General features: G+C 39.2%; 1 protein-coding gene across 6 annotated transcripts in view; it reads right to left on the bottom strand.

Moving 5' to 3' along the window:
* LOC111259186 (glycine receptor subunit alpha-2) overlaps window positions 1-4,855 on the bottom strand; it is an 84,974-nt gene extending 80,119 nt beyond the window's left edge. For all 6 annotated transcript variants that reach the window (XR_002679462.2, XM_086967780.1, XM_086967778.1 and 3 more), the window contains exon 1: window positions 4,214-4,855. Coding sequence is in view for 5 of the 6 variants with exons in the window: in XM_086967780.1 (XP_086823906.1) it covers window positions 4,214-4,380 (167 nt within the window). In the remaining variant the exon portion in view is untranslated. The remainder of the gene's footprint in view (window positions 1-4,213) is intronic.
* Window positions 4,856-16,190: the final 11,335 nt, after the last annotated feature.

Raw genomic sequence — 16,190 nt, 5'->3', positions numbered from 1 at the left:
ATCGCGTGACGCGCGGCTGACATAGAACACAGCGTAGTGACTGGGTGACCTTATTATAAATCAAAGATTGGAAAAGTCTTCATTTATTCCCATAGAATTTCCAAGGGGAACAGCCTAAAGCAGCCAAGTAACTATCTTAAACAAAAAAAAAGAACTTAGCAGGTATAGAACTTAAAGTGTGCTTTGTAATTACATGTAGTTTCTTCATATAATCGCAAACTCGCATGACGAAGTTTGCGTATCGAGGCGCTCAACAAAAAACGTTACACAAAATGTAAACATTCTGTTAGGCTTATAGGTATCTATACGAAGTGTTACACAGAGCACTCTAGTTATACGGCTTTTTAACTAACTTTTCTTCTATAAAGCGGCATTTGCATATCTTTTGGTAGTATAATTTCGAAGAGCCAAGGGTCTGATGGGGTAATTTCCTTCATATACAAGCATGATGAAAGTCCTCAGACCATGACAACGCGTTTCACTTCCGTCATTTTTATACTTCGATTATGTTAAATGAACGGGCAAAGCAGAACGAAACAGGTTAACTAAGACCTGCAATAGTCAAACTGGAAACTGACAGTTTCTCTGCGAAGCTAATGTATTAAACAGCAGGTTTTTTCTTAATTAACGAACACTTCACCTACACAAAAGACTGTTGATACTAATTTCATACAGTGACTCCCTAATTTAACTTTATCATTTTATCTAACTATTTAAATTTCGATACAATATTAGAAAGCCTTTCAATCGAACGACTCTCATTGAGAGATAACAAGTTCAACTTGTATTCAGGATTAGTCTTAGATTATTTCAAAGCATAATTCGCTCTATAAACTAGTTTAAGCCTGTGGGCAGCTTAAATCTCTGTTTGACGAACTTGCTGCCGTATAACTGTACTCTACCCATAGACCTCCGCCACGGCCTACTCAACTATACTTGACGTCTTATCTTGAAAAGGACTTCACCGACAACTGCATAGAGGAAACTTGCAGGTTCAAATGTCATCCTCTGAAAAAAAAGTCCAATGTAGAAAGCCAAAAGGAAATCGGCCCTCCGAAAGAACCGACTGATTTCTGAACATGAATGATTGTGTTATAACTTGTTCGAGAAGAAGAGAGAAGAGTCGACCTTTGTACGGTAAACGCTGCGGAAAATCCACAATGCAAAAGGAGCCGAATAGTCGTGATTGCATCAAGAAGCCGTTATTGTGAAGGTTGACAATGCCCATCTCGCCATTAAATCGGCTTGCTCGTGAGTATGAAGATGCGTTATCTAAGATCGTAAAATAAGATTTACTACAAAGTGCGTCCGTCTGGCCATTTACTCTAAGTCAATTACTTTTCCATATCTGAGTCCATATAAAATTAGATTCGTATCGTCTTATAGTCATTTTATTCAAATTGACGTATCACTTCTTTACGGTGTGACCTTAAGCGACGTTCTAAGCTTAAGGACACCGTCGTATTTTTAACAAGCGACGTTGTTCTGTCCTCAAAGGTTCCCAATTTGCCGATTGTTCTGGCGGGTAGTGAAACCCCCCAAGAGTAGTAGGATGATGATGTTCGCGTCGCGACTGTTCTCGAAATATTTATTTCTGAAGTTTGCTTAGTCGCTTGCTTTTCTTTATTATTTCGGAAGTTCAGTTTTGAAATTAGCTGAGTTTTCGAGAACTAGCCCTAATTAGCAGAGCATTATATTCAAAACCGATCCCATGCGTAAAACCATACGTTACTTCTTACAAAATACTAATACAGCCAATTCGATTGTGACTATTTGTCACTTTAAACATTTTTTCTTAGCTTTCTGAGAATACTTTGCAGAATTTTGGACAGGACATCGGACAGGGGATTAGCTAAATAGTGCGCTTTGAACCTCAGCGAATAAGTTATTCTTAACCCAGCAGTGTAAAAGTTCACTGATTAATTAATAAAATTAATCAGTCACATTCGAATGCTGCCATTGGCAGATTTCCCGACTACACGATTATTAAGCTTAAAAATTCGGTGCTGACTGGCTCAGCTTTATGCTTTTGTTATGGAAACACCGTTTCAGCTCTGGAAGACTTTTCTGATATTGATATTTATGTACTTATTTAGACAGCTATTTTAAAAGGGCTGGTTCGATTCCGAAAACAGATCTGGATGAAGTCACTCGAGTCGCTGGGTCAAGTAAATGTAAGTATGGAGAACGAATGTGCAGTATCAGGGTAAATCAGGGGTTATATCATATACCAATGGTACGATAGTATCACGTATCAGAAGACCGGGCAAAGAATCTGAAAAAGACGCGAAGCAGATCCGAAATATCAGTAAGGCCACTGGTCCTTACCGTACCGTTAGGCCTAGACAAGCTAGCATGATCAGTAAGATCGTCGAAAACATGCGATCACGCTTATTGATAAGTTTACAGTGCATAAAGCTATTAGATGGATTATATCACGCAGTGTCTAAATGTTAGACTAGTATTTCATAACGTATGTATGAATATATTATGATATATTTTGATTCTATCAGAATTAACCGATAATACCGCTGGTGACGACTTTTATAAAGTGGAAAAACTTTTTTGGCATTAGTCACAGTTAAAAATGGAATAAACCTTTAACATTAAACATTTCCCCCTTGGGATTTTACTGAAGTTATTTTATACTACATTGCTCCGGAACGATATGGAAACTTCTTATTAGACAGATAACTTTGACCATAACCGCTAAAATAAAGCCGGTCCAAATAGTTCTTCAATGCTGTACATTTACTAATGGCACGTTTCAATGCGTGACAAAGTATACAGAATTAATTAAATTCGATGAACAAACGGATGTATGGAGTCCTACAGGTCCGTACCAGCGTTTCCATGGTTAACTCTGCCCGCCAGGTAGAAAAACCTGTTTGTGACGGTGAAAAGCCGTTGTCTGCACGCATCAAGGGTGAACTTGTTGTCATCCATTAGCCTCCAAATTGTTTGAATTCGGGAAACAGTTGCGAAGTTCGGTATAGGATGCTTTTTACTTCTAACAGATAAGATTACCGAGCGCTATGCGCGTATCAGTGCCCACGCAGAGCTTAAAAACAGTGCGCTCTCATCCAAACCATAACCAGCGACGACCACCTTATTCATAACGACCTCACCGAGGTTGATAACAGTTTTACCAAATACAAAATTTTCGTTAGAAAAAACCGGGATCATTCTCGATGCAACAGATGAAATCTGCATGATCTACCTGTATTACAGGAAATGCCTCTTCTGGACCAGCATGTATTGGTGTATGGTTAACTTAAATAGGTAAATCATTGTCAAAGAGCTGACCATGGGCGGAAAAAAAGCCAAAATAAAATAGATTGGTTTCGTTTCACTTGCGTCACTTGGGATGACGAATAGATATTTTGCAAAAAAAAAAAAGCGAAAAGAACAACGCGGATAGTACTTACCAAGTTGCTGCGTGACGCAAACTCTGATTTTAAAAAGGTCATACTGTGAATTTGGTGCGATTGAAATAAGTCGATCTGATGAAGATTACTCTTAGGAAATGCCAAAACCAGCCATGGAAGGCATGGATAAGGGAAAACAATATCCACTTAAAGGGCTCTTGGGCGAAATTTCATTTCGCTTAAGGATCAAATGAAAACCGTTACCGAGTGTCATGAGTTTACACAATATATAATCAAGCACTTATTTTTGTGTAACATTGTGCACATCTATATACGGTGTCAATATCTCGGATTGGTGCTACGCTTAAGGACTATGCGACCTGTTTCGTCCGGTGTGAAGCTGAAACGTTTTAGATAGTAAAACAGATTGAGCTTTTATTCTAGCCAAGTTCAGCAGCTCCTCTATGCAGTCCTATACGTAGACTAAAATTGCCGTAACTACCTCCTTATATTCGATAACGTGCATGTTTACAAGACGACGTATCTCGCACGTTATACACCCGTTTTAAAGCAGCTAAATTACAAACAGTACAGCTACCAAGTATTGCTAAATGACGCTCTGATAGCAACTGGTTAAGATTTTTCGTCACTTTCACTTTATGTACCCATCTTTCAGGCCTATACTAAACGTAAATTTGGTAATCCGCATAGAACGGCGATGACGAAAGGTACTTTCCTATCGCAAAATAGGCCGTCAGTGAACAAAAATTTGACAGTCTTAGCAATAAATAAGAACTGCCATTGCTTTGTTAAGCCTCAAGGGTGATGATCGGCGTTTCACCCACCTCGTTCTGTAGCGCTCAACAGGTCTTCTTAAATGATGCGGAATCTCACCGTCTAATCGAGCTTCCGTCACTAAAGTAACTGAAATTAGGACCATTAGAGGGAAGTATATTTGCGACCCGTACTCCCCTCTCTTCAATTCGACACCCGGAAGTGATGCGAGCCTCATTGTCGCCGTCAAGTGTCAGTGCATCTTCTACCAAGGAAGCGTCGACAACAAGAGTTTTTCTTTTGTCTCACAGGTATATTCCAACGATACACAATAAAGCCAGAGTTGTTTTTCTGTTAGCTTTGGAGGTTCACTTAACAGCTTGTTGGGAACTGAACACGACCAGTCACTCATTGGGCAATTCATGGCAATATCAAACGAGATACTGAAATACAAGGAACAAATGCATGAACGGGCTAAGCACTATCCTAGTCATTTTCCAAGTCAGTTTCACCTCAGCGTCTTAATTGTTTGCTATATGTCACAACAAACGTTTCATGTTCAAGGTAAACTTTATGAACGTACAATACGTCAGCGCTTTTATCGAATGTTTTAACAATTTGACGTGACAACAAGCGCTAGAACGCACCAAAAGGCGTTCGTCTGCACGCCACCGTTCGTTCCCAACGACTAGAAGAATGTATCAGGCTGCACTTAGGTTGTTTGGATCACAAGATTGGAGTAGATGAATGAAAAAAAGTAACCGCTAAGCTTTCGCCCTTTCCTCGAATGACCCTCTCCGTCAAGTTACACTTACACTGACCACACTTCTCTCACCCTCGCTAATCTATGGAGACTCATTCCCCTTTGATTTTATATGCAGGTCGTAAATATGGGAAACATTCATTCGAACGAGTTGTTGAATCTGGGTCGGTATGAGATTGATTTCTCAATCATGAGGCAATTGGGTCAGGAATTCTGCAGAATTCTGCTTTAAAAATAGACCGAGAGGCGATGCTGTGTCCGACGTTCGAACAACGTTGTCTAATTATTAATAGTAAGGTAATATAATAAGCAAACTAAAGCACCTAAGTCGTATATGCGGGTCGTCATACAGTGCGGTGAAAAGTAACATACAATGCACGATAAGCCATCTAGCAAATTGTATGCTAACCTTTGCTAATCGGTACTTCGATTTGAGACGCACAAGTTATTGCCATTCTTTAACTCGTCAGCTTTAATATATGGTGCTATCTATCAATGCGCCCCTTAGGTTTCTTATGGATAATTTTCTTATAGAATTGATGTGAGCCATTCTCCGTACGGTTATGTGTTGCAAAATCTACTAAACTAAATAATACGTGTATATTAAAAGCACTCTCTATTAATATTTGCGTCAGGGTCGACCAGAAATGATAGAGGGGCCTAATCATTATGGGCCTGTAACAGAAAATGACACCGTTTGGCCTGCTACATCTTCTCAATTCGTATTTAACATGTTTTAGATATTTACATCGACGATCTTCACTCAAATCTTGAGATAACAGCGTTTTGAGGCGAAACGCTAGTTGGAAGGGCGTCGATGGACCGAGTGGTTGGCGTTGGCTACCGAAATATGCGCTTTCCGACTCACGTTTCTACACCTAATTGCACACCATGGTGTCACTAGCTAGTTGTATATTGATTATTTACATTATTAATTTCCTGACATCGCCTCTATAGGACCCAAATAAGTTCCTATGTAGTGCTACGTAGATATCAAACGAATACTGCTTGTGTGTGCTGCTAGCGTTGCCCAGATAGAAACAGCATTTAGAAGATTCAACATATTCGTAGCATGGAAAATAAAAAATCATAATCTTGAGACAATAAAAATCAGATTATCACCACTTCGGCATAAAAAAAAGACTTCACCTACTTGAATTTCGTTTATGATTGTTTCAAGACATCTTCGATAGTTTGAAGGGGGCGGAATTGTTTTCACGAACCTTTAACTCTTGTGACCTTTATTCTGGAAGTTAAATCCACACAGTTTCCAATTTAGGTAGTTTGTACGAACTTAGTACAGATACATTATTTGTCGACCGAGTGTATTTACAGAGAATACACCGTCTGAGAAGTATTTAAGAAAAATTAGACTTAACGTCAGCTTTACTCAAACAAGAGTGATTAGCTTAGAAACGAAAAGGGATCCGCGACACTAATCATCTTACCGCGTTCCTCCTTGAAACGTGAATTATCAACAAAAAGATGATCGGCCATGTTTGTGTTGACGAAATTATTTCATTGTAATGTTGTTATTTTCTTTTTGTTTGTCTTCGTTTAGGACCCCCTAAACACAGATTGCTTGCCAGTATTTGATATATACATACCCTGCTTTCTAGACTATAGACACACGTTCAATGCAAAATCTAAGGACGCTTATATCATTTAGAGATACCATGAGAGAAATATGCCACTTCAAATCAATCCATGTTTCACAGTTATTTACACATACATATCGGGTTGTGAGGTAAATGTACTCAGGATGAATTAACTAAAGAGATATGGTCATAGTCGAACGAAAACCGGAAGTCAGCTATTTTTATTCGAACAAAAAAAGTCGGAAAAAAAGAGATCCTCTTTAAAAGGCAGCCGTTAAATGCGACTCTTTAATTATATTTTTATTAGTAGAATTCAGCAGTCAGGAATCCGTAGAAATCGGACATCTAAACACTTGCGATATCTCAGACCGATCGAAGCGCCGTCGTCTCAGCATTTCGAGGAAAGATATGGGCATCTTATGAAAAATAGGCCAAAAAGCGTCTGAACAAAGCTAAGTAAACAAAACGTCAATATTCCGATTGAGGCGAATCTGAGTGTCCGCAAAATATGAAGATAGCTATATAGACAAATGCTAGAAACTTAGCAATATTGCATTGAATATGGGAAAATTAAGCAGCTCGGGTCCTTATGCCTTGTGCCACTGTATCCCTTGTCGCGGCTGATGATGCCTTCCACCGCTACCGTGCAAACCAAAATGTGCCTACGTCAGGTTTCGAACCTGGCTTATTTGCATTACCGCTGCTATACCATCATAAGACAGATACAGAATCGGAAATCTTGACTAGAAGAGGTACTCGGTATGAGCAGCGGATCTGAAACATCTAAGTGGTAGTGAAACACATAAGAATGGAAATGATATTATTATGATTAAACTCACTGATTTTAGAAAGTTATCGGCTGTTTAAGTTTCAAGTTGAAAGAGTTATTTGAAGAGATGTTTAAATTTGAGAGGTTGTTTAAATACGCATTGCTTGGACATTTTGCAGTCGACATCTTGCAATCAACAAGTCTGCAGACCGGATCGTAAGCAAACTGCCCGTGTAAAGTCGGGCAGGAGTTGAGCGTAGGCATTCAATGCTAGCTCCATAGCTATACTGACAATGAGACGTATGTGGGCTAATTCAAAAGGATCAATCATATACAATCCGGATCTATTGATTTGTTCATAGTGAAGTTAAAAAAAAAGACTGAACATGAGGTGAAGTGTGGTAAGCAAACTATTCAATTCGGTTTCGGCAGGGAGACTTCTGAACAGGTGTATGCTGTATGGAAGAGAAACCTTTTTTGGCTCGATGGGACCGCCGGGAAAAGCGGTGCTAGCCCGAGATCCGTGAAATAATACATAAAATTCGAAAACATTAGCAGTCTATCATGAAAAGTAAAGCGCATACCTTTCAATATAGTTTACCGGGTGCTTTTCACGAGATAATATTTCATTAAGCACATATTCAAAGGTGACAATGATCTTGAATTTGCACATGCACTACAGCAGAGTCTAGAACAGAAAATAGGAAGATGGCTATACCGAATTGGCATAATTGATTTTAGAGTAGTTCTTATAAAGAGCGCTCTGAATACATGTCACAGGACATCCCGCAGAAGAATAGTAAGAAGTAACCGGTTGCTTCATTTTAAAACGTGTCCTCATATCTGATTCAGTGCGTATGTACGCAAGTTCGCGATACTGCTACATAATACTACATTGATGTAGTAAAAAGAAAACACGCCAATAACGGAGAGTGGTTAAGAGGCGCCGAAAGCACTGCCGTGCTCCCAGATGCCTGTCACTTCAACAGCTTCACGAGGTAGACACCATAATATTCGTAAAAAGGTAAGAACGTGTTACCGTCAGTGCCTCTGGATAGCAGCGACATGGGCGGAACTAGCCCGCCATCGAATTAAAGCTGTATTTGTAATTCACCGATACCAACGGGTGTTATAAGTTTTACCTGTCAAACTGTCACAGCATTGCATCTGACGGCATATGACCTTTGTCGAAATAACGGTGTCGAGCAGAAGATCCACACGGCTTAGTCTAACAGGAAAACTCATTGTTTGTACTATCATTCGAACCAGCTTCAGGACGCTACGTCGTCTCGACAGCGTTTATTAGAAAATCGATTTGCCCCGGCATCCCCCAGGCATTAGAATTTACTATCTCAGACTTTCTTTTTATTTTAGCCCACGTGTACCTAGCGTACCGATGGATGCTCTCGCAGTAATGTCGATGATTTAGATATTGCATATTGAAAGGCTGCTCGGTGCGGGTTGAATTTCCTTTTCCATACATGTCAAGTCAAATTCTGTGCTTTTGCTTCATAGCCATTGCAAAGCCATACTTTATAGTATCATCGCTATATCGATAACGTCATCATTTCCTACAACCGTATTGACAGGTTAGTACCCTTTGGAACGTGTCGACGTAAAACGAATCTGGTTCTTCTTCAGTTTATATAGGCGATAGGCAATTTCAAAAGAATAAAGTTAACCTTTACTCAAGCATTCGTTCATTATTCAGAAATTAGAGGTTTCCTTACGATGATGCCTTTCCGGGTTAACGAATGAAAACATCAAAAGGAGACGAGCTGACCAACTAAGAGTTTTGACGCGTGACCTCCTGAGATTACGCTGTATCGTTGTATTGCGCGTCGTCTGCTATTAATAACACCAAACCAGAAACTCACAATCAGCTCAGTGGCATAACGATGACCTCTAACGTTGTTCTCTTACGTCTTTTGACTTTCTCAAATAAACAGTTTTATACCGCTGACGTATAGAAGGTTATCGAGTTTGGCGAAAATTAACAGTATCGACTTATTGTTATATGAAGAATACTTTATATATATATATAGCTTATACAAGCGGCACTTTAGCCTAAGCTTACACCCGTAAATAACGCTTGGCGCACGGTTACTATTAAACAGTAACTTATTTTAAAAAAGAATAAATATTTTGAAGGTAACTAGTTGGTGGTTTAGGTCCCAGATTGAAGCTGCAGTCTTAGTGGATTATATTGAATGCACGTTTATAAACTTTAACGCACAGATATTTATTAAAAGATCTGTTACATCTTATTAACTTATCGTATCTTACTTAGCATCGTGTTTCAACGCCGAAAGGTAATTAAAAGCAGGATTTTGTTGTTGAAATAACCTTGGACGTTCCGTTTTCTGTGTTTCAGTAATTCAAAATAGTAACAATTATGGAGCCTAATGATTTATCTTCCGTTAACGCTTAAATCGAGAGCTGCAGACGAAAAATTCGAGTAAATTCCTGTTGCGCAAGTCTGTGCTCGTACTCCAAAATTTATCTTCAATGCGGAGCTTAATTCAAACTTCACTGGAACGCTCTTCAAAATGCTAATCGAAGTTAGGAGGCAATCTCGGTTCTTAAAAATAAGCAATGACAGCACCGTACCAACTCCTTACCCATACCTACTTCAAGAAGCTCCCCCAAGTTAATTTTTAGTGTCTTATCTGTAACTTCACTAGACATACTACTTTTTTGTAACATCAGTTAGGCGAGTGTTTTAGATACGAGATTGATGCTAAGGCTGGTCGTAGTTAGGAAAACCTATCATTTATGTTGCCTTGTTGTTGTGCCAAATCTTACCATACTACAGGACTGTGGAGCAGTGGCACCATACCGCCAACCATGTTCTATAATTCTGGTGCTAAGTTCATAAGTCCAAAAAGGTCCCACCATCGAGCGCGTTCCTAAAGCAGTCTTCGAACGTAAACCGCGCCTTTAATTACTTTGTTCAGACAAAAGATTTCAATTCAATCCTACCTTAAAATGCATAAACGTTTTAGCAAATGTGAGTGTCATTATCTATAGGGAAACAATCGAATGTTTCCTATGGTAACTATACTTTTTTGTTTCTTTGGCCGGTTCGTTATTAATGATGATTGCCCATCGTTCCCATCAGTTACTGCTGGGTGCGTTTGTCGTTGAAATTATGAGTTTTTTGTGGAGGAGCTTTATGTGTCTATCTACGACAAGCCAGGAGTTGGCTTGTCGTACATAGAAGAAAATCAATTGGAGCCTCCCCAGTTCTATTACTAGCTCGAAGTATTATAATCATGTTTACAGATACTATTTAGTCAAGGACATAATTGAAGTGACCCGGGACCAGCAAAAATAATTAGCAAATTGGTGGGCTGACAAAATTTTCAAGCATTCATTGACAAGTTACTAAAAGTATGTATAGCCGTGGGAATGAATTGCGAACAGTGTGTGGATTGTGCCTTGCAATAGGTAATGCGTGTCATTGATAAATGCTTTGAGTTTGTTCCATTTCGGTGCGGTCGCGGCATGACAATGACAGCTGTTAGGAAACCGGCGCAGGAGCCTTATATCCATAGGGTGTTACGTTGAAAAACGTCGAGCGGAAGTGTAAGGGAGTGCCTTGAGCAAGAATCATTCTACATCTGGGACAGTGGTTGTCGCCTCGGTGCGCATGAAGAAGCTTGCTGAACATCGTAGTTGAAGTGGAATACGCTCGCCTCAGTTAGTTGAGAATAGAAATGAACACAAGTCTGTTACTGTTGACTCAAACAGGGAATCAGTCGTCCATAACGAACGCTCCTTCGTTTTTTAAGAGGCCTGATTTTTTCAATACTGAAATTAACGACTGTTTTGGTGAGAATAATGTAAATTGTCGATTCGATCATCCAGATAAGCTGCTACGGCTAGCCCTTTTGGGGCTTTTCGCACATTTTGAACTTTTACGCCATCTTGATCGCCCGCATTTTCGGGACTCTGTGGCCTTCTGTCAGCCGAAGCTTAGTTCCATTGATATTTTTTTTCTATACAGCGTATGTTTAGGCGAGATATCAGTTAGTTTATACCTAGCAATATCTCTCGGGGCACGTACAGTTTGAAACACGTACCGCTGGCGTGTCACGCTTGGTTGCTATTGATTACGTTAAAAGAATATTTAGAAAATGATAATGACTGGTTGACAAATATGATCAGTAACTAGGTATCGAAGTCAAGCTCTGGTCGCGGCGGGTAGTAATTGCATTGAACAAACATGCCCGTTAGAAATTAAATTTCTAACACGTAGGAAAAAATTAGCTGAGATATCCGTCTCTTTTTTAATTATATTTTTAGAAATAACTCATACGAAACCTTTCCAGTATAGATGCCTTCCCCTATATATATATATATATTAGATCTAGTAATTTTTTTCCAATACCTGTGTGTTGACCATATTTCTTGATTATCGACGAGGCCGTACTTACCGCTGTGCCTTAGAACAAAGTACACCGATACGCATTTCTCTACAGACTAATTTTCACTAACATCTAAATACAGGAACAGACACGGTCGAGTGAATCTCTGTCGGTTTATCTTTTTCGGAGCAAAGAAAAACGAAGCGATAGGCGTCTGTCCACGGTAAGTAGACGCATGCAAATGGTATTCAATTCAACACATCGACCAAATAGAAATAACGCATGTTTCAATCGATATCTAGGCCCAAAGCAGGCTATTATATATGCAAAAAGCGACCTTGATATGGCTCTACCAATAAGATGTTAAGCTGCCTAAATTTGAGTTGATCACGGAACTTGGCAGAAATTTCGCCGGCACCCTGTATTCCGTTCTGCCCAATCAATCAAACAATCAGCTAGTTGTCCGCCATCACCCGTTTTTTCGGCTTGGATCGATGCTATCGCTATATTCAAGATAGGCAAAGCCGTGCTTGGGTTGAGCAGGCGTTTCGACGTGCTGTCCGCGTAATGGCACCAAACTCTGGGAGAAAACGTATTTTTTCTCATAGAATAAATCCATATAAACATTACCTGGCAACGATAAAACGTGCAACCCGGTAGGACAGATTTCATAGCTATAAGATAGATTAAGCTGACTATTCCGCAGGTCTAGTTCAGTTCATTTCAAATGAAACGGCATTTCGTCCAGTTAGAACCTTAGCCAAAGCAAAACTTGGTTCAGTATCAAATAGAGACCCGACTCTACAAATTCTAATACTCATCTCAGAAGCAAGTATGCAAATACCCTCGAAAAGTGACCACTTAGTCCTCTAACAGTCGAAATTAAGCTAGTTCTAACAACGGGCAGGAGCATGACTTAAATTTCATTGTAGCTTTTCCGTACTTTTTTCATACTTCGTCTTCTATCGTACTTCTATTATTACAAAATATATTTAAACTATAATCCCGTGATTTTGGGCTGGCTGTAACGTCCCTACGTATCTGGTGCATGTCCTACCAACGGCGTACTTTACAGGAATCGTCATCTATTTGCAGCGACATATTGTAACTTGACATGACAATGGCGTATCTGTGAAATTAACAACGCATACAGAAACACGTATAAAAATGTTCCTCTGAGTAATAGAGTGATAATCGTCACTCTCGCCGGCCTAAACGGTTCATGAACGACAAAGCAATACATTTATATGAAATGCTTCCCCTCCTATGCGACACGCATTATCCTTCATGAGCGTACTTATAAAATAACAGCTAAATAATGGTACCGTAGTGTTACATTGCTGCAAAAAGAAAATATTAGAGAGAACTTTTGCTAAGTTACATTGCCGATAGACCTACTGAGATGATTGGCTGATCTATTCCACATTAGAATCAAGCTGATCGTTCGCGGTACGATGAATAGCGTGCGTAAGCCTAACGCTAATGATGACAAGCTAAGTTGCGCTAGAGGATTTTGTTATATGAACAATATAGCAACGCAGCATAATTCTAAAATACGGTAAACTTACAGCTAAAGTCTATAAGAAACATATCATGAGAAAGAAAGGTATCTACGAAACAGCCAGAACTGAAAGGCTCTACTATGACGGACACAAAACCTGGTGGTCTAGTTCTCAGCCTTCCAGTAATTGAATCTGTCGTAGCTGTAAACGATTTTGGTTGCACCTTCATTCGTGTCTCAGGGTAGGCTCATCTCTGCCTGTAAGTGAAAACCTGTACGTTTTCACCGTGTCATTTAAACACTGACGGCAACTTGTTTCAACTTCAGACAAATGTCCCACACTCCAGGTCTTATAAAGCAGAAAAAATTGTTACTCTATTTCCTATAATAGGGTTTAGTTAGGATGAAGCTTTGTATCGTTCTATTGGAGGCGTCGTTCACACTCGTCGCTTTTGTACGTTTGATGATGAATCCGATTCATTAATAATCAAATAGGCGTACGTTTGGATTGTTCAGGGGGTCCAAGGGTATTATTCAGGCAGGTCTTTATTAGAGTATTTCGAGAACGGCCATGTTCGCGCGTTTGTGTGCTTCTCCGGCCAAGAGATCATGGACTGAGTGGAGCATCTAAAACTGTAACATAAAGCTTCAATGCATTTCAAAAGCGATGTTCATTGCTGTCTGGTTGTCCAAGGTCCAAAAAAAGGTATCGATCGCTCTCAATAATTACATTTCTTTACCGCGAATCAACAAAATAGTGAGTTAAGTACTCAATTAAATCTTCCTTTACAAAAAAACGTATCTTCATCACCGTTTAATACAATGGATAATAGATGTATATTATAGATTGATTCGAATTCATCTTTCAGATGAGATCCGAAGTGCAATTTCATAGGAAACCATTGTCATTAGCAAGCATTTCAGCTTGTCGAACTTTGACAAAGAATAAGCTCTGAATCGAACACTTCAACTTGGTTTATCTACACAGACAAAAAAAAGAGGACTTTTTTAGATGCTTGAAGACCTTTCGACATAGTCTAATTTCCGCTACACGTTGATTTTCAGATGATCTCCTGTGACTGGCAATAGCCGGTTTATATTTCGGTTTAGAATGATCTTTTTGCGCGACGTGCGCACGCTCATTGGCGTAAATTTTCGTGCATCTCAGAACAGAGGATCTGACCAACTGAAAATGATCCAGGTTTAGGAAATGGAAAAAAAATGAGCAAGGGAGCAAACCTGGAGTATCCTATAACGTTCACGCATGGGTCACACAGACTAATAATGTAGATGTTCACGTGGCTCTTTAGCTTAGTTTCACTATCGCGGTGATGACTAAGGAGGTAGTAAGATTAAAATCTGGATGTTTCTCTCACAAGAAAGTATCTAGCTACACAGCCAGTATGGCAGCCGTAACTAAAGATAACAGATCGCTAAAGGCCTAGCTTGGAAGGAAAGAAAAAATACTGCCATATGCTAACAATGTTGGAGAGACACGTACAGGCGTGGCTAGAAGATCAAACGCGCGCACGTTCCGAATAGGCTTCCGAAGTCTAGAGGAGTTTGAGGCCGGAAGCTAGGAGGCTCCAGGCTGAGATTTGGCCAAAAAGCAAAAAGAATGTCTATGGGTTGTTCTGACTGATCTGAAATCTGGTTCTACATAGTACCTTTATTATTGTTCGCTAGTAAAACAAATATTGAAAAGGTACTTTCGAGAATTTGCTTATCCCTAGAGGGATTGGTAAGGTTAGTTCTTAAGAAATGAATATAGTTATCTATATTCGCGACGAAGCAAAACGTTAATACGATGATATGATAAAAGAATACATATATACACATATAATAAAGTGCGTCTGAAAGTAACAACAATTATTGTTAGTAGTAATACGGTTTCGGCGGAAAACATTCATAATCCCGCACGATCCTGGCAAGACAAAAAAAAATTATTTAAAGCAGAATTTAATTTATTGTAGGTATCACTAATTTTGCTCAATGGAGAAGAAGTACAGAATATATTATACTTAACACTATCGCGTAACGGAATTGCCATTGCAGATAGACCTAATTATCTGAGATATGTAAGTGATAACAAGGTGCTGTATTTTAAGAAAGGATGACATAGGCGGAAATCGTCATGAATTAATTATAACAACAATGAAAGCAATGTAAATTATGCAAATATACTGTAAATTCTAAATGAAGACTTTTTCATAGGAAAAATTATACCAATGAATTCATCCTGGAGCCTCACTTAGATGATACGTTATTTTTTTTTTTTGTAAATAAAGCTAACATTCAAATTTGACTACGAAGCGAGACGATCACTGACCAACAAGATGGCTCGAACACGGTATCGATCGACGCTAAGGTGAAGATCACGAGACTCTATATGTTAGCTGTGTGCGTCCATTCAACGTTGCTTCGTACGTGTTTCGCCACGTCTATATATCCTCAATGAAGTTTGGACATCAGTATTTTTCCCATACAGTTTCGATACGTCAAAAAAAACACGAATAACGAAAATAGCTTTTCCCACGTCGCTTCTGTGAAAGGACCGTTTTTTTTTTGTTTTTGTCTAATACTTCAGAATACCTTTGCTGTTTAAAGAACACCGAGGAGAATAGATGTATTATAGATTATAATCGGATATAAATAGAGACAGAAATACAAAGTGAGTACATTGAAAAACCGAACAAAATGTCTGATACATAAGCCGATTCGTCAGCAGGAGCGTATTTGTTAAACGCAGTCATAAGATTTATAACTCATTGTTTGTACCTGTTTTGAGCTGCGGTCCTTACATAGGCAAGCTTATTCTAACTGGCCAGTGCGACGGCTGACTTGTTTCATACGTAGCAATGACTGACGTCATTAGCAGACGACGCATATTTTCATTCAATTCACATATAGCTAAAAGGACCCCTACGTACAAAAAGCTCATTCCCTATAGTTTACGCGCTTTTTCTATATGGCTTCCATAAATATAAATGGCAGATGCACTAAGGGCCACTGTGCTACACGAATGATTCACAAATGCCGATATCGAA

The sequence above is a fragment of the Varroa jacobsoni genome, unplaced genomic scaffold (genome assembly GCF_002532875.2).
Source record: "Varroa jacobsoni isolate VJ856 unplaced genomic scaffold, vjacob_1.0 scaffold_303, whole genome shotgun sequence".
In the NCBI taxonomy this organism is placed as follows: domain Eukaryota; kingdom Metazoa; phylum Arthropoda; class Arachnida; order Mesostigmata; family Varroidae; genus Varroa; species Varroa jacobsoni.
The sequence above is the reverse complement of the archived record's forward strand: the minus strand, read 5'-3'. Positions and strand labels throughout refer to the sequence as shown.